We start from the raw sequence: 25971 nt of genomic DNA on the forward strand, positions 1-25971 counted from the left end.
GGGATGGCTGATTTATCTGTTCTGAGCTGTAAGTCTGCTGCACCTTTGATAAACAAGAGGCCCTCTTGGAGTATAAATGCTTTAAATTCTCTTCATCTAGACACACATTGTAAAAGTAAAGGTAAAGAAGAAGAGAAGAAGAGTTTGGATTTGATATCCCGCTTTATCACTACCCGAAGGAGTAGTCTCAAAGTGGCTAACATTCTCCTTTCCCTTCCTCCCCCACAACAAACACTCTGTGAGGTGAGTGGGGCTGAGAGACTTCAGAGAAGTAAAGGCACCCCTGACCATTAGGTCCAGTCGCAGATGACTCTGGGGTTATGGCACTCATCTCTCTCTATAGGCTGAGGCATTTGTCCACAGACAGCTTCCAGGTCATGTGGCCAGCATGACTAAGCCGCTTCTAGTGAATCAGAGCAGCTCATGGAAATGCCGTTTACCTTCCCGCAGGAGCGGTACCTATTTATCTACTTGCACTTTGACGTGCTTTCAAACTGCTAGGTTGGCAGGAGCAGGGACCGAGCAACCGGCGATCACCCCGTCGCAGGGACTCGAACCACTGATCTTCTGATTGGCAAGCCCTAGGCTCTGTGGTTTAGACCACAGCGCCACCCGCATCCCTTAGACACACATTGTAGATATGTGTAAATAAACCATATATCATAAAGACACCAGAGTCTCTGATGTGCCTCATCTCCAAAGAATATACAGATCCTGGACTCCTAGAATCTGACACCACTTGTGGACATTGGGGTGGCTTGTAACCAGTGCTGCCAACTTGAAATACAATATATGGGGAGGCCCAGATGAGCCCCACCCCGCATAATCAATCATGTGATGTGGTGCACGCACACCATTTGAATAGAAAAACCCATCAAATGGGGGGGGGGACCCCCTTCAAATATTTTATTTGGGGACCGAAGGGAACTCGGCCCCTAGGAGTTGGCTCCTACATGTGTAAAACTATATTGCTTTGAGGTTTCTTGGGGGGAGCAGATCCCCCTAAATTCTTAAATTAGTAAATGCTATAATTTAGCTAACATTTGGAATAGTAAGGGAAGATGCCAGGCACACTGTAAAAATACAGGATATTCCAGTTTTCCTGTTCAGAAAATCGTCTCACAGAGGTGCCATTAAGAGACAAAGAGAGGAGAGCACCCGGCCATCAAGGGTGATTGACAAGGCAAATACTTAATGGGCAGAGACAGAAGGAAGAAGCAGGAGGTTGCCAGGGTTACGGGGGAGGGGGGCTGATGTTACCAAAGGGAAATGTGTCTTTTGCAGGTGGCTTTTGAAAGGGAGGTTGGCAGAGTTAGGGTGGTGGTGATGTAAATAGAAGGGGGAATTGAGTAAAAACTTATTTCATAAAGACATTATATCCTCTGTAGTGCCTTAATTTTCCGAAGGAAACACAAACCCTGATTAAGTGCCAAGACTCCCAGCCCCTAGGCAGAGATTGCGGTGGCCTGTAACAATATAGTCTCGTGTTTATCAAATGGTAAGATATTCTAAGAAAACAATGGGAATTCTACAAGGTGATTTGGGGAGAGAACAACTACCATTCTCTTTGAGCTACTGTAGAAAGGACTTGGCAGATGACATAAGAGCACTTCTCTGAAAGAGACCCAGTTTTAGAAATTGTTTATAGAGTGTATGACTGCTGAAAGAACGAACAGGATTTATTGAACTAATATTTTCAGATGTTGAAAATGTGACAGAATGAATGCAGATTTCTATATTATGCAAAATGTCCAAGTTATTAGACTCAAGTTTCACAAATAAAATCAAATAACAAAGGTTAAGGTTGTTGAATTTGCTGCATTAACCTCTGTTGTTAAATTGCTTTTGCTCCTTAAGGGAAAACAGCAACAGTTCTTGACAACCAGAGAATCCTTATTTAGAACACTGGTTACTGTGTAAGCAGATAAAGTAAAAAATGCTTTATTGCAGAAACTGGCACAAGGCACAATGATTTCCTCCCCCCCCCCCCGTAGCATTTGTTTCCTATATACTGGAATTTTGCATTAGGGAAATTAAACACTTCTTTATTTAAAGATTGTTGAGTTGTATGTAGAAACATGTAAACGTATAAGTAGTTGAGTTTTGACTTGAATTTCAAAATGACTGTATGGCTCTCAGCAGCAACTCCTTTTCCAGAAGAACCATTTGTGACAGAGGCAAAGAAATGCACACATTTCTGTCGGGGAAGCTACTGTTCAAGGCACAGCAGAAAGGAGATTTCGACTAAACATCAGGAAGAACTTCCTGACAGGATGAGCTGTTCGACAGTGGAGCGGATTCCCTCGGGAGGTGGTGGACTTTCGTTCCTTGGAGATTTTAAAGCAGAGGTTGCGATGACCGCCTGCCATGAATATTGAGATTCCTGCATTGCTGGTTCCAACTCTACAGTTCTATGATCCTACGAGCAAATCCAGTTTGAGAGGAGAGGAAACCCCCCCTGCAAACTCATTAATTTGGGAATAATCTCAAAGAACTTAATAGAACTGGATGCAGGTTTATCCTGAGCGCATCTTCCAGACCCGCTAACCGGCTGCTTCTCCCCCAGCCACTTTGCTCAGTCCTGGCCTGCACGAGGAAACCCCCCTCTGCCCTCCTTCGGCTAACCAAGCGAGGCTCGCTATTGGTGGACGGGCCGAGGTTCCCGCCGACGTCACCGACCTCCGCTTCCCCACCCGGGCGGTCGCCGATTGGCTGCGCTCTCAGCGGCATCTCCAAACGGCATTTGCATGGCTGGCTGGGGATGTGCTGGCAGAGGATAGGAGCGAGCAAGGCGAGCCTTTTGTTGTCGGCTGGAAGGGGCTGCGCGTGCCTCGGAAGGCGCTGCCCGGTTGGCTGAGACGCACGCGGGAGCGCGCGCGCGCGCTTCTCCCCCTCCTACTTTGCCTCCTGTTGCGATTTCAGACGCTCGGGCGGGGGAGCTGGAGGAGGGGAGGGTCTCTCGCGCAGCAGGTGGCGGGGAGTTACAGCCTCACCTGTGGGGAAAAGATAGAGCCCCGCAGCGCCGGCGGCGCCTCCTCTCCGCTCTCGGCTCCAAACGCGTCGCTGCTGCCGCCGTCTTGTCTGCTTGCTGGCTGCTGCTGCTGCTGCTCGTACCTTGCAGCCTGGAGGGTTTATTTCCCTCTCTCCTAAAGGCAGGATGGTGGATCTGGAGAGCGAGGTCCCCCCGCTTCCTCCGAGGTACAGGTTCCGGGATTTGTTGCTGGGCGATCAGGGATGGCAGAACGACGACAGGTGAGTTGGGGGGGAGGTGGAAGGGAGGCTGCTCCGAGGGGATGTTCCTCGAGACGAGGAAGGTGCCCCTGTTGACTTTTGCCCTTTGTTTGCAGCACGCATCGCCTAGAGATGCAATGATGCTAGGATGCAGCGCTCCTCTTGCAACTCCGTCTGTCCGTGCGTGCGAGGGCTTGGCATGCGTGCCCGCAGCTGCACCCGCACGTTTCCCGTGCATATGCATAACGGCTCGCGTGTTCTTGCTGAGGGGGTTTATTTCCTTAGGCTGGCGGCGGCGCCCTGATGTTTATCCGCTCCTCGAAGTTGCCCACGGCATTTCAGTGTCACTTGAGCCTGCGCCAGCCCTTTGTACCTGTTACTCTTCCGTGCGCGCACACGCATTTGTGCCCGTCTTGCAGACCCGTGTAAAGTCTAGCCTACTGCTGTTGTGTGTCTGTGTGTATGTCTACACACACACACACAACGCGGCAGTGTGATAGCGCTGTTATCCCATACTATTCTTCTTCCTTATCTGTGGACGCTACATTTCCTACCACCCTTCATGATATATGTCTGTACCTTTACCTTATGTCTGAGGATACACACATGCCCTTCAGTACTTCCCAATTCACGCAGGAGATTATCTGCCTCTGATGTGTGAGAGATCCCTAAAGTGTTTACCCAGGCTGGCTTTCCCTTTTCAGGAAAGGATGAAACTACTAGCAGTGATTTTCCCCCTTCTCCCTCTCCCTTTCTCTCCATCAGCTTGTGCCATCTGAAGCCCAGTGCCCGTGTTGAGCATTGCTCCTTCTGTATCACGTGTCCCTTATATTGGGAGGGATGTCTAATAATAAATGCATTGCTTCCATATATGACACGGTGATTGATGCTTGTCAGCTCAGATTGCGATGCACTTCTAAAAACATGGTGTATTGTTCCACATTGCACTGATTGTGAATCCTGACCTCAGGTTGGTGGGTGCTCTTCTGGCCAGGTTGTGAGAAATTTCTAAAAAGTCCATTTTACAAGCTTCTGTCTCTTAAAGCACATCTTGCTCTTATATGGGGCGTCAGTGGTCTTCTGCCAAATGGATGTTAAAGTCCACACCTGTTTTTCTCCAGCAGTCCTGCAGAACTCAGGTATGCCGAGTCCCTTGCAATTTTCTCCTTAGGGTCTTAAAAAATAAATGGTATTGATCACAAGAATATCTTTCTCCATGATCCACATTTTAAGAATGGATTCTTCTTGCCTACTTTCCCTGATGGGGCTGAGCTACCTTGTCTCAGGTGTTAATTAGATATCCTATCTTTTTACAGTGATAACTGAAATTCAGAATGGGGGGGAAATGTCTTGGTGGATGCTGATTGCGAACAATCTTGCCAGTGTTCCTTGAAACCTGCATGGATACCTTTTTGCTTGAGTGGAATATGTCAGAGAGTCATGGCACTAGGAAGAACATCTAATCCCACCCCTGACCTGACTGATACATGAAATCCAGCACTATTGCAGCTGTGTACAATCAGAGAATATTCCTAACCAAGCGAGATGGACAACCAAGATGCTGTCCCAAAAACTTGTGCAGCAGATCTCTCTGATTCCCACCCACCAATTTTACCTTTTCATTTATATTTTATGTAAAATGGAATAAAATAATAAAAGGGAGAAAATATGCATCAGAATTAAAGCAAACCAGAAGGCAAACTGTAGGCAAATTGTGTTACTATCTGTATGATCCTATAAAATATCTCCTTGGATGGAAGTCCCATTATGTACAATGAGACTTACTCCCAGGTATGTGGGTATAGGTTTGCAGCCTGAGAGGCAGTTTTAAAGTCCAATTGTATAGCTATATTAGAGAGAGAGAGAGAGAGACCACTCTGTATATGGTAAGTGGAATCTAGAAGTTAGAAGGGACCCGAAGGACTTTTTAGAAATCTGGTCCAACCCCCTGCAATGCAGAAATCTCAGCATAGAATCATGAAATTGTAGAGTTGCCTGTGCCAGTTGGCCAAGTTTGTCAGGTATTGCAGTTCCTTAACCTCTGACTGCTGGTGGGAATGTGAATGATATAAGACCATCCCAAATATGTTGGTTGTTGTAAAACTACTGATACTATAGAGATCCTTTTTTTTTTCTTTTTTTTTGCAACTCTGAGCTTCGAGCTGCAGAGGGGAGCAAGGAATTGTTCCTGGTCTTCCTTGTGTTTCTGGAAAAAAAAGACATTTTGAGTTGGCTACCCAGGCGAGACAAAATTTGTGGATCCCTGGTGATGCCGCTGTGTCACACAATGTTTTAAGTTAGATATTATGAGGAAGAGGGGCAGAAAAGACATGAATCAGGAGCAGGAGCAGCTATGTCTCTTGACTCCAAGTGGGGGAACAGGAGTATTGAAGAGATAAAAGCAAGTTGTTTGCCATTAAACGGAAGAGCTCTTTCTAAGGGAGGCCAACATGACTCTCTCACGCCTACCATTTTTATGGTCGGTAAACCACTTTTGTTGTAAAAAGTGCACATATGGTTCTGGCTGCATCATTAAAACTGATTGCTGGCAAATGAAAGTTAAAGAAAGGAAGCACTGCTGATTTTAAGGAGTCTTTATAGGTGTTCATAGTGTTTTGTTTAAGTTGTAGCGTGAAAGTGACATCAGTGGATTCTTGTACACTCCGTGCTAGATTTATCAAGCAGCACTTCTCAAAACAAGATGCTTCAGTAAAGGACACTTTCTGAAGATCACAGGTGTTGGTGCACTATTGTACAGAAGCACGTAGCATTTAATTTGCTAAAATTGCCTAGCCAATATCTCAGAGCAGAGATTTGGACTACTGTAATTGTTGAGCTGAAATGGGGGCCACTGTGGTATGTCCGCTTGGGGCACATCTGTTGGTCAAATTGCAAGTTCAGGTAATTAAGATGTAATGTGATGAGTTTTCGTCCAGCAATTTCATATGCTTATGAAAAAGAAAAAGAAGGCAGATGAGCAAACCAGTCCTTATAAATAGCTGTGACAGTGCCGTGTTTGCACTGGTTTGTGCATCCTAATGAGTTTTCTGTAGCATGCCTTGCCCTGAACTTAAGAACACTGGAAACTGCCTTGTACCAGATCAGGCTATTTGCCCATCCACTCCAGTGTTGTAAACTCTGATTGGCAGTGGCTCTCCAGAATCTCCGGCGGAGGCCTTTAATATATTTTGCTTTTTGATTCTTCTAACAGGAGATGCCAGTTATGAACCTGAACCTCATTTTCCTAAACATCTAGGACTCCGCTACATGGGTAAAGAAAAAGTGTTTTAGATGCGTTATAACACTGTGACACTGGATGGCGCTGTCGAGTCCCATCTTTGGCCAACGTGATTTCCCTTTAGGAAGTTTAGAATGTGTTTCCCTGAAACGTTTTTTTTTTTTTACGTGTCTAGATCCAGCCCTAGTCTACTGCTGCTCTATAATCCTTCTCCAGAAATAAATCCACGCAACTCTGCATCTCGAAGCCTACTGAGGCTTCCAGAGACAATACTTGGCTGCTACCACACCTACTTTGAAATATTCTTTTCAGAAATAAGGCTGCAATCCTAATCATGTTGACTCAGAAGTAAGTCCTCGTGAATTCAACGGGGCTTAACTCTCAAGTAAGTAGGGTTAGGATTGTAGCCTTAGTTTGTTTCATGAGAACATTGATTTTCAGTGATGTTAAATGGATGGTTCATGTTTGATAGGTGCATATCACTCCTGTGCTATTGTGAAGTTTTTATAACCTCATATGAACTTGTTCTTGCATCTGGTTTCCACATGCATTTCCATCACTAGATTACTCATAGCCATATCATTGGCATCAGAATGTATAAGCAGACATCACACAAAAAAGTATTTACGATGTGAGCTGATATGAATACTCTATCCATGCATGTGCAAATTGATGCTTTTTGCTCCCATAATCAATCAATGAGTATGTATATGTGAATCAGTACTTGGCCACACTGTATTGCTGAATCCAGCTTTTCCCGACCTTGGCTCGCCAGTTGTTGTTGAACTACAACTCCCATTGACCGCAGCCAGTATGGTCCAATGGTCAGGTATGATGGGACTTGTAGTTTAACAGAATCGAAGGACCAAAGGTGGGGAAGTGCTGGCCTCATTGAGCAATACTATGCAGCAAACATCTGTGTACTTATTGCTGCTCTGTTTCAGTGATGAGAGAATGGGTGCTTGTGCTATTCCCCTTGATGGCTAGTTAAACCACAGGTTGGGGCCAAATTTCATGTTGATTAATACAGTGGTATCTCAGGTTAAATACTTAATTCGTTCCGGAGGTCCGTTCTTAACCTGAAACTGTTCTTAACCTGAAGCACCACTTTAGCTAATGGGGCCTCCTGCTGCCACAGCGCCACCGGAGCACAATTTCTGTTCTCATCCTGAAGCAAAGTTCTTAACCCGAGGTACTATTTCTGGCTTAGCAGAGTCTGTAACCTGAAACGTATGTAACCTGAGGTACCACTGTACCTCTATTAGGTGCAGAATTTCCATTCCAAACAATCAAAGGCTTTGAGGATGTCCAGGGACATGATCATCAGTGGGAGTTTGGTTGTTTTGCTGTGTTCAACCAGATTCTGCAACTTCCTAATGGAGTCTGTTATGTTGCAACCAGGGACAAAGCCAGCCTGGTCTGGGGCTATTAATTTGTGTAGGAAGCTTTTTAGTCAGTTAGCCAAGATTGATGCAAATATCTTGTAGTCTTGATTTATTAGTGAGATTGGGCGGTATGATTCTACTTTGAGGCTATCTTTCAGAGGCCTGGGGGTAGAGACTATTTTGGAGGAGGTCCAAGTTTTTGGGATGGAGGCCCCTATGATAATGTGGGTCATGTACGGTATAAGGATTTCTTTGAATCTATTGTAGAAGTCTGCTGTAAATCTATTGTAGAAGTCTGCTCCATCCAGGCATGGAGTTTGTGTGGTTTCAGTTTTTTGAGGACCATCTCTATTTCCTCTGGGGTGATAGGACTGTCCACAAATTCTTGCTCCTCTCCAGTTAAGGTTGGCATGATCAGTCCTGAGTGGAAATTTCTAATTTCCTGCTCAGACAGGTTGCGGGAGGTGTATAGATTGGAGTAAAATTTAGTAAGGTTATTTCTTTGGATGAAAATGTAATACTGCCATCTTTTTTGGTGATGCAGTGCCTAGGTAGGTAAATTGTGACCCAGAGGCCACATGCAACTCCAGCCTCAATTTATGCAGCTCCCTTCTGAAGTGTGATGGCCTGGGATGCGGACTCAGAGGCTGAACCTGAGGAATCCCAGCCCGCACAGGAGTCCCCGCCTCCAGAACCAGCTGAGCCGGGGCTGGGGCCTGAGCCTGAAGGGTCCTCACCTGTGCTGGATCCTCAGGTGCAGGCACCAGCTGAGTCTGCTCTGGCCCCTGAGGTGATGGAGGACCCACTGCCTGCAGGTGCTCCACTCTCAGCCCCATCAGGGGAAGCTGAGGTTGCCTTTGGGTCTGGTAACCCTCCAGCCTCTCCTGAGCTGCAGAGGCTCAGGCCAGAGAGGTGAAGGGAACTAAGTTCCGGCAGGAGGAGTGCTCACCTCCAGGCCAGGAGAGGCGAGTCACCTGTGGACCGGGGCTGCCCTATGCCTCGGGGCAGATAAAAGCCAATCAGCCCCAGTCCCAGGTTGCAGGAGCAACGTTGTTGCTAGCTGTTCCTTCCTGCACCCTGTCCTGCTCTTCTGCCAGAGTTCCAGACCCCACTCGACTCCCCGCCTTGGACCAAGCTACAGCTTTGACGGACAGCCTCCATGCCACACCATCGATCTCAGACTGGACTTGGACCTCGCCTCTCGGTTAGCCCCTGGGACCAGCACATGAAGTTTGCATCCCACCAAAGTTCATTTCTTCCTGTCCATTTCCCCCTTTCTTTTTCCTTGTGTTTTAGCATGTGTTCACTAGCCCTCTCCCTCACAACAAAACACATTTCTACACGGCTTCAGAACAAGTAGAAGGGGCAGCATTTTATTTGCTACAAAGAAATTGATTCCTTTTTCCTCCCCTTCCCACCCTTATTGTTTGCCTGGGAGAATAGAAGTCTTTTCTCAAGCCAAGAACAAATAGGTAGGGTTCTCCTATGTTTGTCTCTGTGATGAAAGGAATTCCTTTCACTGGCTTTCAAGAACAGCAGATATATTTGGGTAGAGAAAAAGGTGTGCTTATTTGCAAAGCCATCAATCCAAATGGAGTTTCCTTCCAAGTAGATCTGCCTGGAATTGGTAATTCTAATCTGATGCTTACCACTGAAGCAAAATGGTCTTAATTCTGGATTAGTTAATCTAAAAGAATGTTGTCATTGGTTTTGGCTTTGCCTATGGCTGGTATGCAGTCCTTGACCCCAAGGGAATATGGCTTTCACTGGGGAAAAAAGGGTTCCCACTGGATGCTTAAAGCTTAGACACTTTCTGTCAGTATCACTTCAGAGGTCTGTATTTCTCTCTATGCAGTAAAGGTAAAGGGACCCCTGACCGTTAGGTCCAGTCACGGACGACTCTGGGGTTGCAGCGCTCATCTCCCTTCATTGGCTGAGAGAGCAGGCGTACAGCTTCCGGGTCATGTGGCCAGCATGACTAAGCCGCTTTCTGGCAAACCAGAGCAGCGCACGGAAATGCTGTTTACCTTCCCGCCAGAGCGGTACCTGTTATCTACTTGCACTTTGACGTGCTTTTGAACTGCTAGGTTGGCAGGAGCAGGGACTGAGCAACGGGAGCTCATCCCGTCTCGGGGGTTTGAACTGCCAACCTTCTGATCGGCAAGCCCTAGGCTCTGTGGTTTAACCCACAGCACCACCCGCGTCAGTGCCTACCAATATTCAGCAGTAAGGATCCTTAATGATATGAAAGGGAAACATGTGATATCCATTCCTGAAACAGAGGATCAAAATAAGGATGGGGCATGTTTGCAAACAAAACTGGAATTGTATTTAAACATAATTGATCAGGGTTAAAGTTTAATGGTTACTCTGCTAAGGCACAACATTTTGTTTCAGTCAGAATCACTTTACAAGTGATTGATATTGACACACTGAAAGGACAAAAATATGGCCTCTTTTGATCAGTGGATAGATGAGATGACAACTCTTGAAACCTTTCAGACAAAGCTTATGTATGGACACATTTAATAATGCTGGAACATATTTATTGAAACCATGGTGACCCATGAATCAATACTTGAGGGAAACAATAAGTTCATCCATTTACATATATATTATACAGTTCTGTAATCTTAATTAACTTTTATTGTCACATGGTTACTGTTGTTTTCCTCTACCTTTTAAATTCTTTATGTATTTTCTCTTTTACTTTAAATCACTGTAATATTCTTAATAAAATAATAATAATTGGAGCATACAACTCCAAAAAAAATAAGACAAACACTTTACAGAAGAAACGAAGAACCTTAATTAAAATGTCTGCTTCAAACCTTATTTCTGATTAAACTAATTCCTCCTAGAATGGCTATTTGTTCTAAAGCACTTACAGCCCCTTCCAGGATCTCTTACTTCCCTTCAGGGAAATAAACTGAATTGCCCTGCCTAGCAACTCCCTAACCACCCAAGCTAATCCCTAGCCGAGCTATTTCTTAGCCCTATAAATCCTATCCAGGCTCTAACCAAGTCCTATCTGACAGTTTAGCTCTCAGGTGCTAACTTTCCACTCCCTCTTGATTGGTTGACACTCTTGCCAGCCCTGATTGGCTTCTGGGTCTGCAGGAGGATGACCCAAGGTCTGATGGTCACAGATAGGGTCTGGGGAATGAGAAACTAGGATCCCAGGAATAGTTTGACCCAGAAGAGTGTCCCAGCAGACTGGGAGGAAGCGACTTGGATCCCAGGGTGGGGCCTAGCAGGGTGTCAGATGAGCACTCAGCTCACATGGCACAGGATATCCGAAGCCTGATGTCTCCCAATGTGGAGTTGCATCTGGCTTCTGCCAACAGGGTGGCCTCCCTTCCTGGTGAGGCATCTGGGTAAAGGTCTAGCATTGAGCCATCTGTCTCCAAAGTCATGGCAGCATCAGCCCTGCTGCAAATGTGCATCACAGAAGCGGCCTCTGCAGAGGAAGAGTTGTTTGCTTGCCTAGTCCTGGGCTCAGGACATGAACCACGCAAATAGATGTCCCTGTCCTGCTCTTCCAAAGAAGGGGGGGACACATTCCTAGTGTTGCATCAACATCTTGGCTATGCCTAGCGTTGTCTTGTTGTACTCCACCATGCGTCACCTACTTGTAGCCTGTTGCCCTATGTTGGGACACTATAGCATGGGTGGCACTGTGGTCTAAACCACTGAACTTCTTGGGCTTGCCGATCAGAAGGTCGGCGGTTCGGTAATCCCCATGACGGGGTGAGCTCCCGTTGCTCTGTCCCAGCTCCTGCCAATCTAGCAGTTCGAAAGCATGCCCGTGGAAGTAGATAAATAGGTACCACTGCGACGGGAAGGTAAACGGCATTTCTGTGCACTCTGACTTCTGTCACAGTGTTCCGTTGCACCAGAAATGGTTTATTCATGCTGGTCACATGACCCGGAAAGCTGTCTGTGGACAAGCAAGGTGAGTGCTGCAACCCCATAGTCGCCTTTGACTAGACTTAGCTGTCCAGGGGTCCTTTACCTTCACCTTTTAGTGCTTTGCTCAGTAAGGTTTTCAAACTTCCAGATGTGGTTACGAGTCCAGTTTCAAGTCCAAGGAGAAGAGCCAAGACAGACACCAACTTTTTCCCATCAACAAGTGATCAGTACTTTCAAGGGTGATGGCACACATGAATTGTGCAGGAGCTTTTCATGTGTGCCCATCGCTCCTGCATAAGCCTCCCCTTTCATGCAGAAAGTTTTTGTATCTGCTGCTGTTGAGAGATGGAATCAGAATTTGGGAAGCATGGATTGTGAACCTTTTGTGGAGCTGCCATGGATAAACTAGACTAGAGTATCCCTAGGGAATCAGAAGAAAATTAAATATTTTCTCCTTGAAATACTTTGGTTAGTATTTATGGGAATGTCTGACTTCCTATGCTTGAAATAGCTACAATGGTTCATTATCTTAAGCAGAAATTGAAAATATTCAGTTGGCATTTTAGCTTAAATGGAGAATGAAAGAGTTCACAGATCTGAATTGCAAAAGACTGTGCCAATTAAGTAAATCACTTTTTGTTTTTTGCTGTGACATTAGCACTTATGTGGATGACTAGTGTGTACATATTTTCATAGAAACATTATTGCTCTTGGGGAAATTTTTGGTTACATTGCCATAGAAACTGTCAGCCCTCACTGATAGGAAATATTTAATGAAGAAGGATTGCATAACCTAGTGGTCCCTCGAGAGGCAGACAACTCTTTTGCTGTGCTTTGGCCAACACTGATTTATTTGGAGAATGATAACAACACAAATGTGTCACTGGCAAATATGATGCCTTTCTGCCCCTTTCCTAAAGGAATATGTGTGCACGTGGCTATAGAATTGCTCCAGTTCCTCTCTGTGGGCTGCTGTAAATAGAATACAATATTCATTTCTCACATTTATTCCTTGTTCCTCTGCCTTCTGCCTTCACTGTTTTCCCTGTTGCTTTCTAAAGTGTAATGCACATTATGATGCTATATTAATAATCTTCTCTTTGTGCTAAGGACTAGTCTGTGTGGGTCATTTGGCGGTAGGGTGAGAGTTGGGAATTGATAAGTGGGCTGGTTCCACTTGTGTGGAACTGATCATAGTGCAGATACTACAGGGTGCACACTTTATCTAGTGATGCCTGCTTGGAGCTGTCCAATAACCCTTGGTTCATGCTTTCCTGGGGACTCTTTGCTCATGTTGTTGTTGTTTAGTCATGTCCGACTCTTCGTGACCCCCATGGACCAGAGCACGCCAGGCACTCTTGTCTTCCACTGCATCCTGCAGTTTGGTCAAACTCATGCTGGTAGCTTCGAGAACACTGGCAACCACCTCGTCCTCTGTCGTCCCCTTCTCCTTGTACCCTCCACCTTTCCCAACATCAGGGCCTTTCCAGGGAGTCTTCTCTTCTCATGAGGTGGCCAAAGTATTGGAGCCTCAGCTTCATGATCTGTCCTTCCAGTGAGCACTCAGGGCTTATTTCCTTCAGAATGGATAGAATTGATCTTCTTGCAGTCCTTGGGACTCTCAAGAGTCTCCTCCAACACCATAATTCAAAAGCATCCATTCTTCAGCGATCAGCCTTCTTTATGGTCCAGCTCTCACTTCCATACATCACTACTGGGAAAACCATAGCTTTAACTATATGGACCTTTGTTGGCAAGGTGATGTGTCTCTGCTTTTTAAGATGCTGTCTAGGTTTGTCATTGCTTTTCTCCCAAGAAGCAGGTGTCTTTGTTCATACCTACACAATTAAGTGTGGTGTGGAGAAGTTTCAGGTGTGATTTAGGGGACGTCAAATGCTTTGTTGTCTGAGGCAGAGGGGGAAATGCATTCCCCATCCCAGAAAATCAAAGGGCATAATACCCAGGCTGGTCAAATTATTTTGATACCTCTGGCATTTACACACAGAACAATGAAAAGCTTCCCACTGGATTTTCCTATGTGAAGAGGAGAAGGGAAGATGGGCAGAAGGGGTGCTTACAACCGAATAATAACACTCTAAACTTTGCTTTTTAGGGGGGTGGGGTGGAAAGTATGGGGAGCCATACTGGCCAAGAACCCCCCCCCCCAGTATTGCTTAGAAATGTAGGCAAATTGCCTGTATCTTCTCTACACACTGCATGTGACCAGAAGTGCACTTGTTGAATTTTTTATAAATAACTGTACTATTATAGTAAAGTTAAGCAGCTCTACAGTCTGAGTTTTGCAAAAATCACATTACTTAAAAAGATTTCTCACTTGGTGGTATTGTGTGGTTCGTGTCATCAGAACAAATTAGATGTGGCAAAACTACAAGACTTGAAGGAGAGCCACTCAGCTTGGCGAACCAACTGATAAACCTTGGATAGTGCATTCTAGTGCTGAGATATGGTGGTGTTCATTCTTTCTTTTGTTATAAGAAAGCCTGGGGAAAGGGTGGAGCAGGAGCAGAAGCTAGGAGGCCTGTATAAGCTAAGAGGGCTATATGAAGAACTTGCCTGGAGCTCAGCAGTTTGCAACATAATGCTATGCTTGCTTACCTGGAAGAAAACCAGGCTAAGTTGAATTTGATTGCTCCCGACTAAGTGTTTAGAATTGCAGCGTAATGAACAAGAGCAGCTTATAGAGTATTTTGGGGTGTGGAGAGAGGGGCTTCTTCAGTTCTACCAAATTCATATTTGTGTGTGTGACTACATTTGGCTATTAGCAAGTACATAACTGAGCACATTTCAGTAAAGAATAGCGTTTTAAACAGAACAAAGTGCAAAACTGGTGTGAGGACAACTGAAAGAATTTAGCTTTGGCAAGGTTGTTTTTGTGAGTTACGAACATATTTTACCAGCAGACTTTTCAGTTGGGCACATATGCTTTAAGGATGTAATTTCCAGCCCATAATACATAGCGCTATTGAATACTTTGCTCACTCAGTAGATCATGTGTGCATTTTTTAGAACAGGGGTTTCAAACCAGATGTTGCTCCACCCTCCCCAATCATTGGCTGTGCTGTCAGGGCTGCTGGGAGTTGAAATCCAACAACATCTGCAGGGCCACAGATTGTTAAGTATAGATGGTTTAATTGACACTGAAATGAGAATGTCGAAATTTGTCTTGGTGAAAACAGTGTGAACATGGTGATTTTCCATGAGGCAACATTGAAAACAAGAAGAGCTCTCTCTGAGCTGCAACTAGTTAATGATTACCTGTTGATTGTTTTTCTACTCTGTGCTGATCATGTGAAGAAGGTATTGGGTTGCAAATTCACCACCTCCAAAGGTGTGGTGTTTTTAGTGTCTCTGAATGCTACAGGGAGAACAATGCATGTAAATGGCTCTCCAACAGCTGTATAGCTTAAGCCCAATGGAGCCTGGAATGGGGGAGAGACACAGTTTGAAGTTTCAGAATTTTCTGCTGGACAGCACAAGACCTTGCATGGCTATTTTGGATTTATCCTTTGATGTATTCCGTTTTATTTTAAAGAGTTCTGCTAGTAAAATTTGAACAACATTTTTATGGGTCGGGACAATGTTTCATTTCCAAAAGGAGTCCACTTCAGTGAGATTTACTGCTGCGTTAGACCAAGCTGTAGGAAGAAGAACTTACTTTCAAGTGAACTGGATGCTTAAGTTTGGTTCAAGCTAATTGCTAAGAGAAGAAAGAGCAGAAGAACATTGACTGGAAATCCTATTGTGATCTATGGCGTATGCCTTCGGTGCAGATTTGGGCTATATTGCTCCCACCTAATTGAGTAGCTTATAATGAACAGCCATCCTATCCCAGATATTCCATTTCCAGTATGTGACAGGATGATGATTTGAGGTCGGAAATACAATTCTGTTGCTAGAACGGTAAGATAATGAGCAGCGATCACCTTCCACCTAATGCCGTGAGTGCTAAACCCCAAGGGGTATGTATAAATAGCTCTCCTACACAATTGGTGTCATTGTGGGAATATACTTGCACTTCATTAAAATTGCTCTTTTGGTTCTAATAGTCAGTATAACAAAAAAACACACCCTACCCCAATTATTTTACCGTGAATATATTAAGCCATTTCTAACTGTGTTTGTTAGACGTTTAGCTGGCATTTGACAGTGACAACGGCAGTAATTCTTAATGAACTTCCCAGAAAGGGAATTGGACCACTACATTTGATCAGGCTGCAGATGTAAGAGAGTCTGGAATGGATTTTAGGCCATATTCTGTACAAGCAGGAGTGCAACGAGGGTTCCTGAGTCTGTGAAGTGTCCCAGGTGAACTCTGAAGCTCACTAGGGTTTGATTGTGAGCATGCAAGGTTTTCTTCTGCAGAGAAAATAGCTCCCCAAACATAGCAAGATGGTCTGCCTCCTGCAATGAAAAATCAACAGGAAGAAGTCTTCACCGGTGTCAGGAGAAGAGACAGGCCACCCAGGAGACTTACAATAAATCAGAGGGACACTGTGATAGATGAAGTCCCCAGAAAGCATCAGCTGAGGGAACTTTCTTGAGATTTCTCCTGTCACAGAAGAAGAGTTTGGATTTGATATCCTGCTTTATCACTACCCGAAGGAGTCTCAAAGCAGCTAACATTCTCCTTTCCCTTCCTCCCCCACAACAAACACTCTGTGGGGTGAGTGGGGCTGAGGGACTTCAGAGAAGTGTGACTGGCCCAAGGTCACCCAGCAGCTGCATGTGGAGGAGCGGGGACGCGAACCCGGTTCCTTAGATTACGAATCTACCGCTCTTAACCACTACACCACACTGGCTCCTGCACAAGTCCAATTCCAACCTCTATAGGGCATTTTTGGATAGGCAGGTACTGCAATCCACCCAGACATTGCTTATTGGGGAAGTGGTACTGTGGCTAACCATGCTTTATTTTTGTGGAGCACCTTGACTGGCTCGGATTTGTGTGTTGTCTCCCCTGTGGTGTGTTTTCATGGTTGCCTTTGGCTGCTGCTTGTTATTGACTTTCTGTCGGAACCTTGGGCCAAATAACCTGTTTGGAGGTGGAGAAACAGGAGCTGTAAGGAGAAGAACAGATGACTGGGTGCCTGAGAGGGACATATCCAAGAGATGGAGGCAGCAGGATGCTCCTAATGCTGTGGGTTGACCATTAATGGTGGCTGTGTTGGTTGAAGTTTGGAGCTTCAGGCAACTCCCCAAATGGATCCTGCACTCCTGTCACAGGCTGCAAGGGAATGGGTGTCAAATTGATGGGACTATGGAATCATTTATCTAGCCAGAGCATCCTAAGTGGGCCCATGAAGGTCAAGATCCCCTCACAGGTGGGGTTTGGGAGGGGACAATATGAATCCTTCTTCACACTGGGCTTGCTCAGTTACTTGCCAATAAGTAGTGCTGGTTTTGTAGAAATAGAGGTGCCCAAACTCACCATGAATGCCTCCCTCGTTCTCTTATAATGGCAGTGGCGCCCACCTAAGAGGCGGCAGAGCCGATTTCCGGTGAGTTCTGCCTGGAAAAAATAATCCTGGCGTTAAATAGAAATTGTGTCCTGATATCTCCAGAGCATACAATGAAAAACGATGGATTAGCTTAACATGGTTGGAGGATTGCACCGTTAATTAGTAGATGTTCATGTTTATCTTCCCTTTTACAAGCTCTGTTTTCCTACGGATGTAACCTTTTCAAAGCAATTTTCTCTTTGATATAACAGTGGGTCTATACCCAATCCAAATTCAGGAGCTGCATAACTAGACAAACATCATGCCGAAGGGACATCTTGCTAAGAAGGGGCTGGGGGCTTGCCAGGTGTGTGTGACTTTGCTGCCCTTTGAAAATTGGCTCTTTATGCACACTTTAAGCTCCATTTGGTTTAACAGAGCTAATGTGCTCATAATTGTGTTTTGTGCTGTGGTCTTTTATCTCTCCCCCCCCCCCCTCGGCACCAGTAAATGAGAGACTTGACCTTCTGCAAGTTCCCACACTCAGATATTGACATTTTGTTGCCCGTGGTGATACCAAGGCAAGGCTTGCCACAGAGATGAAAATCTTTGCAATGGATATTCGATACTTTGCCTGTGTGAAGCCTGAGCCATTTATTCAGCATCTACCTTGACAGATTTTTATATATATATATATATATATATATATATATATATATATATGTATATTATAGGTGCCTTGCTGGAGGGCTCCCAAAATCCTGAAGTTGGTACCAACATTTAGGGAAAGCTGAACCAACATTTAGGGACAAGTCATCTTAAACAATCCTGAACCATTAACTGGTTAACCTTTTTTTTTTTTTTACAATCCACACATGCAAATGCACAAATGAATTATCTCATCTGAAGCTGCACATCTGTAGTATATGTTGGTTACTCCTTAGTTTAGGGCAGGTGATGAATGGCCATTTGCTTTTATTTTGGATATGCAAAAGCAAAATACATATATGATTCTTCTCCCACTTTTCTAATACACATGTTAGTGCTATAGAAGGGAAGAAATGGCACTGAGAGAAAACTGCATGTACAGGGATATGTGCCGACATGAACAGAGCCAGCCAAAGCAAGCCTAAGTTACCTTTATTCAGGGATTTGACTTGCCCCACCCTTCTTCTTTTGGGTTGCTAGGTCTTGGTACTGAAACGAAAGTAGTTTAGAATAGGTCTAAGTCTCTGCTTGCCTCATCCTGCTCCTGCTACAACCAGTGTTAGAAACTCAGATATGCAAGCTAGATGCCAAATGGTTCCTTAAACCAAGGCTGCAGTCACCAAAAGGGAATGTCTAGTTGCCATTTTTGCAAAAGACGGCTCTAAAGTCTTATTTTTCAAATGATGGACTGGCTGCGATTGATTCTCAGTTGAACATCAGGCTAATTCAGATGACAACCCTGAGCTAGGTTAAGAGCTTAGAGAACTTCCAGAAGAGTCATTTGATCCAGGGACAGTCCACATATATATTGGAGTACCTCTTTTGGAGGTACTTGAAGGTAAAGGGTAAAGGGACCCCTGACCATTAGGTCCAGTCATGACCGACTCTGGGGTTGCAGCGCTCATCTCGCTTTATTGGCCGAGGGAGTCGGTGTACAGCTTCTGGGTCATGTGGCCAGCATGACTAAGCTGCTTCTGGCGAACCAGAACAGTGCATGGAAACACCGTTTACCTTCCCACCAGAGCGGTACCTATTTATCTACTTGCACTTTGACGTGCTTTTGAACTGCTAGGTTGGCAGGAGCAGGGACCGAGCAACGGGAACTCACCCCGTCGCGGGGATTCGAACCGCCGACCTTCTGATCGGCAAGTCCTAGGCTCTGTGGTTTAACCCACAGTGCCACCCGCGTCCCCATTGGAGGTACTTACACCAGTGTAAATTCTGCTGGCTGAGCCAGAGTGAGGGACTTCTATCACTTCACAGTCCCAACTGAGCCCTGGCTTAGCCCTGAAAGTCCGCAAACCGCTGAATCCCGATCCTTTCATCTCTGGAGATCTTGACTTTGTATCGCACTGTTTGTCTTTCTTTTGCGGACTGTGTAATGCCTGTGTCTGCTAAGTAGCTGGACAGGGAGGGGATCAGAGTAGGTACTTGGGACAGAAACAACGTTGTTGAAGTGTATCTTCAGATAGCTCATGTGAACAATATTTCACTCTGGAAAGTGAATGTTCCGCATAAGGAGGGCAAGAGTTCTGTGACTTAAATGGGCAAACTACTATCAATCCATAATAGTTGCTGGAAAGGGTACATTGCAAATTCACTTAGGGAATTCCCAATAAATGTGGTGATGACTACTAGCCTGAACAGCTTTTAAAAGGATTACTCAGATTCATAGAGGGTATATCTGTTAATGACTGTTAGTGCTAAAATCACATCGGAGGCAGTGCACCTTTGACTAAAAAGAGGGTAGAAATGAGCCTCAAAGGGATAGCTCTCTCCATCTTCCTCGGCTTGTGAGCCTCCTAGGGTTTCTGGCTGAGCAATGCTGGAGCTTTTGGGCTGACCTCAGCAAGGTACACGTTGTATTTTTAGGTTCTTATGCACATGGCTGTAAAGTACAAGCTGTCTTTACAAAAGAAAATGTATTATCCCCCTGCCGGCGTTGCGACTTGTTTAAAAGAGAGAGCAGGCTTTCTGTTTACATGCAAAATAGGCTAAGAGAAAAACAATATTATAAGCACCTGTTTGGACGATAAAAAATAGCAAACGGTCTTGTAAATCACTTGGCAACGATAAAGAACCTAGAGGTATAAATAAAGTATTCTGTAGGGGAGAAAACAGTACTAAAGGTTCAGAAAATAGTGGAAAGGTTTTGATTGTTTTGGCACTTGGGTACCGTAAACGCAGCTGGCTAGAAGAACAGCGGTAGACCTTGGAGGTTTGTTGTTTTGATAGTTGTCTAATGGTGGAAATTGCTTTCTGTTGCTTAAATTTTCATTTGAGCTACCCGAGCAGATTGGCAAAAGCTCATCCTAATTATGACTGATGTCAGGCTAGTGTTTTCCAATGGTATTTTTACTTGGGGATTTGGCACAGGTTTTTAACACATGGAGCTGCCCTAATATGGAAAGGTTCTTGTGTTCAATTCACCTCTTTCCTCTGTTTAGTTTTCAGGATGCAGTGAACTGTAGAGCACTGGGAAATGGCAACAGTGGGCTCCACATACCCAGGCCTAATTGCCTGTGGCGAGTAAGAATTGCTGCCAAGCAGGGAAGCTTTTGTGTGTTCTTCCATATATTTTTTTTGAAACCGAGAAAATATTTGTGGGTTTGTCTCTCTCACTTCCTCACCCTTCAGGCCAGTGATGTGCTATGCAAATCTATGACTAGGTAGGTGGGCTAGTAAAAGGCATTGTTGGCACAGCCTACTTGCCCGTGAGGGTGGGTGAAGCAATTGCCTCAAGGTGGCAGGCTTAGGCAGCAGGGGGGGCGGCAGATCTGGGCCCATGAGATGTGTGCCGCTCAACTTCTCCTCTGCCCCCATGCTCCCTTTGCCTCCTTCTCTGGCCTCCACCACTACTGCTGCCTCTTTCAATGCCCCACCCTTTTAATTTGTCATTGAAGTTGTCATACCCTCCAACATTTCTTCAGTAGAGATGTCCTATTCAGTAATGATGATGACGATACCACCACCACCACCACCAACAACAACTATTAATATTTAGGTAAAGGTAAAGGTAAAGTGAGAGGGACGCGGGTGGCACTGTGGGTTAAACCACAGAGCCTAGGACTTGCCGATCAGAAGGTCAGCGGTTCGAATCCCCGCGACAGGGTGAGCTCCCATTGCTCTGTCCCTGCTCCTGCCAACCTAGCAGTTCAAAAGCACATCAAAGTGCAAGTAGATAAATAGGTACCGCTCTGGCGGGAAGGTAAATGGCATTTCCATGCGCTGCTCTGGTTCGCCAGAAGCGGGTTAGTCATGCTGGCCACATGACCCGGAAGCGGTACGCCGGCTCCTTCGGCCAATAAAGCGAGATGAGCGCTGCAACCCCAGAGTCGGTCACGATTGGACCTAATGGTCACGGGTCCCTTTACCTTTACCTTTAAAGGTAAAGAACCCCTGGACGGTTAAGTCCAGTCAAAGGCAACTATGGGGTTGTGGCGCTCATGTCACTTTCAGGCCGATAGAGCCAGCGTTTGTCCACAGACAGCTTTCCGGGTCATGTGGCCAGCAGGACTAAATTGCTTCGGGCACAACGGGACACTGTGACGGAAGCCAGAGCGCACAGAAATGCCATTTACCTTCCTGCCACAACAGTACCTATTTATCTACTTGCACTGTTTTACTAGTCATAGTTTATAGAATTTTGTGATGCTATTCTATTAATTTAGTTTCTAATTAACTGAGCTACATATGTTACAGTTATTATGTTGCTTCATCGTGCTGCTTTTTCTTCTGTTAATATGCATTTTATTTCATGATGATTTAGGTTTGTGAGGGTTGTATCCTAAAATGGGGTCTGTAAATAATGACGATGGCGATGAAAATATTAATATTCTCATGTAATATGTGGGGGCACATCCTCCCAAAGTCCTTAAGTGAGTGCTTACTTTAAACTTAAGAAGCCCCAAACTACATTATTTGTTCTAACAGCTTTCATCTTGGCTGTAGCAAGATGGCAAGTCCATGTCTGGAAATTGGGCTTCCAGCTAATTTAATGTGCTTGCATTTATTCAGCGTCCTGTCCATCAATGGACCATTTGTGACAAGAAGGCTGGTTCTAAGGATCACAGCTGTAATCTTTTTGCAGTTAACCTTCAAGTGTTTTTCTTGGTATCCATGCTAATCTTATTTGCATGGTAGATAACAAGACCATATAATTAGCATATAACCAGATGGGCAATTCTTTAAGATGAAATTGACACCGGAAAATTATGCTGCATGCTGAAATTTGGCAAACAAATTACTAAAATGAAAAATTAAATAAGCTGCCCCCCCTGATTTTGTATAAACATCCCCTTACTGTATAACGTTTTTTATTTTTAAAAATCAAAATAAATATTTCCCTATCTCTGTTTGCCTGCAATCTAGCACACTTACTTGGGAGAAGGAAAATAGCTGGGTTTACTTCTAAGTGGACACGTATAGGATTGCATTCTAAATCATTTTTTATAAGAATGGATGCCCAACCATAGCAAAATGAACCTTGTAGAGGTCACAGAATCACTCTGTTTAAGACAAGCTGGCATTTCAGCAATTCCATTCTCTTCCCAGGCCTTGTCTGTGCCCCCACCCACTGGGCTTGCTGTTTGGGTAGACTTTAATTGAGTTTCACAAACTCACATGGTTTTTTGGGGGGGGCATGGGAAATGGGCAACTGACTAGTTTGGGTTGTATCTTATGCCATTCCTAGCAGCGGTGGAGGAAGCTGCTCAGGCACCTGGGGCAGTGCGCCCAGGGGCGGGGTGAGGGCAGGGTGAGCCGCCCAAAGGGGCGGGGCGCAAGGTGGGGCCTCCAGAGTGTGCCTGCCTCTTGCCTCTTCTCACTCAGCCACCCTACAGCTGGGGGGGGGGAGGCAGCGAGTGGACCGTTTGGGCAAGAGAGACGCGTGGCTCAGGGGCGCTGAAGGCCCCCTGTTAGGTGCCGCCCGGGGTGGTGACACCCGGGGTGACCCGCACCCACCACCCACCCCTTCCTCCACTCCTGATTCCCAGACCCATTCAAGTTTTTTCCCCTACTACCCCTTTTCTGTAATATCTTTCCACCTTGCCACTAACATTAAATTAGGCCAAAAACTACAATAAATACAAGTAGGGGTGTGTTTCTGAAAAATTCAGGGAAACAGAGCCCTGCATGCTGAACTCTATACCTGAAGGAGTGTCTCCACCCCCATCATTCTGCCCGGACACTGAGGTCCAGCTCCGAGGGCCTTCTGGTGGTTCCCTCACTGTGAGAAGCCAAGTTACAGGGAACCAGGCAGAGGGCCTTCTTGGTAGTGGCACCCGTCCTGTGGAACACCCTCCCACCAGATGTCAAAAAGTACAACAACTTCTAGACTTTTAGAAGACATCTGAAGGCAGCCCTGTTTAAGGAAGCTTTTAATGTTTAACAGACCACTGTATTTTAATATTTTCTGGAAGTCACCCAGAGTGGCTGGGGAAACCCAACCAGATGGGCGGGGTACAAATAATAAATTATTATTATTATTATTATTATTATTATTATTATTATTATTAAGCATTTTATCTTTCCCATAGCATTTGAGAGCTGGAGTCGAGTATCTGTTGCTTATGTTCTGAACAGCTTCTATTTTGTGGTCTTTGTCATTATATCTACTTTCAGAGAAATAATATAGGGATGGCAGAAGCTTCAAGGCTACCTCCTCATCTTCTGAAGACGCGGAAAGTGCCATCCAGGATTAGCAAAGCCATGAACTTGGAGGGTGCCTGCTGTTAGCAAAGGGGCTTCATATTTCTTTATTCACATATCTGCCACATTCGTGTTCAGCAGAAGTGTGGAATCGTTCTCTGTTGAAGATCACAATTCAGAGGCGGGGAGGTAATCTATTGGGGACCATATGTCCCCAGTTCAAAGGAAATGTGTGCAACGTATTGTAATCAATTATGTGGGATGGGGCTTACCTGGGCTTCCACAATATTTTATTCAAGTTGGCACCCCTGGCTCCAGTGGTCTCTGACATGGCAAACAGGCCTGTGGTGAATCCTTGGAAGATGCCAGGAACCTTTTTTTTTAGCATTGAATCCCGCCTTTTTGGAGCAGGGAGTTGAGACTGGTATGCCGCAAGCACTCTTCAGTGCAATCCTGCACTTCTTTTATTTAAAAGTAAATAAAAGCACATGATTGCACTGAATAAAACTTTGCTACAGAAGATGCAAGCCACAGAAACAATGGCTGATTAGAATGAGCATAAAGATGGATAATATTAGTTTTGAATTTGAAATATACCGAAAATGCAGAGACACGAATGAGGATGATTATCTCTAGACATCTGGAACATGGAAAGTCCCTAGAAACTTTTTTTATAATTGGAATATATAATTGGTATATTATTATTGTAATTTGGATTGATTTGATTTAATTTGTCATTAATTGGAAGATTGTTATTGAAAATGAATAAATTATTTAATGAAAAGAAAGAAAGAAGTAAATCCCATTGTGTCCAGTGGAGCATTGTCCCAGGAAACTGCATTTCAGGATTGCAGCCTAAATCTGTCAATAGCGTATGCATACATATTGGCCGAACCATAGAATAGAATAGAATTTTATTATTACGGTCACAGAACAGTTCTGGCTCACTTACAATATCAGGAAAATCATAAAACACAACAGGAATACATTGGATTGCAATTGGGTATAACAGAGACAATTCAGATATAGCGGCAGTTAAAAATATATATTAAATCTTGATCACTAAAATTATCATTTAAAACCTTAATCAGTTTGGTAGTACAGCCATAGAAATCATGTACCTGTCGGGTCAAAAAATGCCACTGAGGCAAGCTTTGGCGGAACCATATTGCTTCGTAAAGTTTCAGTATATGAATTATTTGAACAGGATGGTGTGTTTCTGCAGTAATGAAAGAGACCTTTCATTTCTCTTTCTCTCTGTCTCTCGATGTACACAAGCTCCGAAGTACTCCAATATAGCTTTTCAAATACCCAAGAGTTATAATTTTCCTGAATGCTTGGCCTATACTACTGCTGTGAAACAGGAGAAAAAATTTGCTACATATGGATGTAGCTTGAGAATATATGTGAAACATATTCTTCTTATTCTATTCTGAGCTCTTCCTTTGTTCTAGTTTTTTTTTAATATATAAAAGCCCGTGTTCCGAGACAAAAGGTATTAGCTTATTTAGATAAATGGTTGTGGTATGACGTGTGTTGAAGACAGGCCACAAAATCCCAGAAGCACTTTATTTTGCAGCTTAGAACACTATAAACATCCTCAGCTGTCAACTTCAAAGCCATTTGCAAGGATTTTGCTGTGAACATGACAGAATATTTGACAAGCTGTTCCATTATTTTCACATTAAAATGGCATTGTTATACAACAATAATGGACTATAAGGTGACATCTGAATTAACAATCAAAATATATTGCAGGGACTGTTGAGGCACCTTTGTTTTTTTTTCATTTTGCTGTTTCCTTTCATTTTCAAATACCTCCTTTCTATATTGCTACACAGAAGGCGGTTTACAAGCTGAAGAAATAAAAAACATACACAACAAAGTTCACACATCTTATAACAATCCAATCCAATCCAATACAAACAAGTCACAGTAAAAATATGATTTTTGTTTTTTTAAAAAAACTTGTCAAATAATGCACTATTCAATAATCCATTAGAATATAACAGTACACAATAGAATTGACTCTCAGAATATAATTAAACAGAAATCCACTCTCAACTCCCAGACCAGGAGAGGAGAAAATTGGAGCTAAAAAACTAAGATAATATTTGGACACATGAATGTATGGAACTGTATGATACAGGGATCTCCAACAGGTCAGTTGTGATCTACTGGTAGATCCCTGCAAGGTTTTGGTAGATCATGGTCAATCTCTGGCTCCCTTTCCTTAGTGTCACTAAAACTGACTCCTGCCCACCCCCTCGACCTGCCCTCTATTGTTGTTTGATCTCTGTGCTGCTGTTTTCATCCATAGCGATCTTTTTGTGAGTGACTTTAGCCCTTTGTCCCTTGCCTTTAACCTCCCCTCCCAAAACCAGAAGTT

The 25971-nt window shown here is 44.4% G+C and overlaps 1 protein-coding gene across 5 annotated transcripts in view; it reads left to right on the forward strand.

Moving 5' to 3' along the window:
• Window positions 1–2702: 2702 nt before the first annotated feature.
• KCNT2 (potassium sodium-activated channel subfamily T member 2) overlaps window positions 2703–25971 on the forward strand; it is a 229981-nt gene continuing 206712 nt past the window's right edge. For 3 of the 5 annotated variants that reach the window (XM_079981180.1, XM_079981182.1, XM_079981183.1), the window contains exon 1: window positions 2703–3252. In XM_079981180.1, the coding sequence (XP_079837306.1) occupies window positions 3158–3252 (95 nt within the window). In that variant the 5' untranslated portion in view covers window positions 2703–3157. The remainder of the gene's footprint in view (window positions 3253–25971) is intronic. The other 2 variants (XM_079981179.1, XM_079981181.1) reach the window with 1 other exon arrangement.

This window comes from Podarcis cretensis, assembly GCF_951804945.1.
Source record: "Podarcis cretensis genome assembly, chromosome: 6".
Taxonomy (NCBI): domain Eukaryota; kingdom Metazoa; phylum Chordata; class Lepidosauria; order Squamata; family Lacertidae; genus Podarcis; species Podarcis cretensis.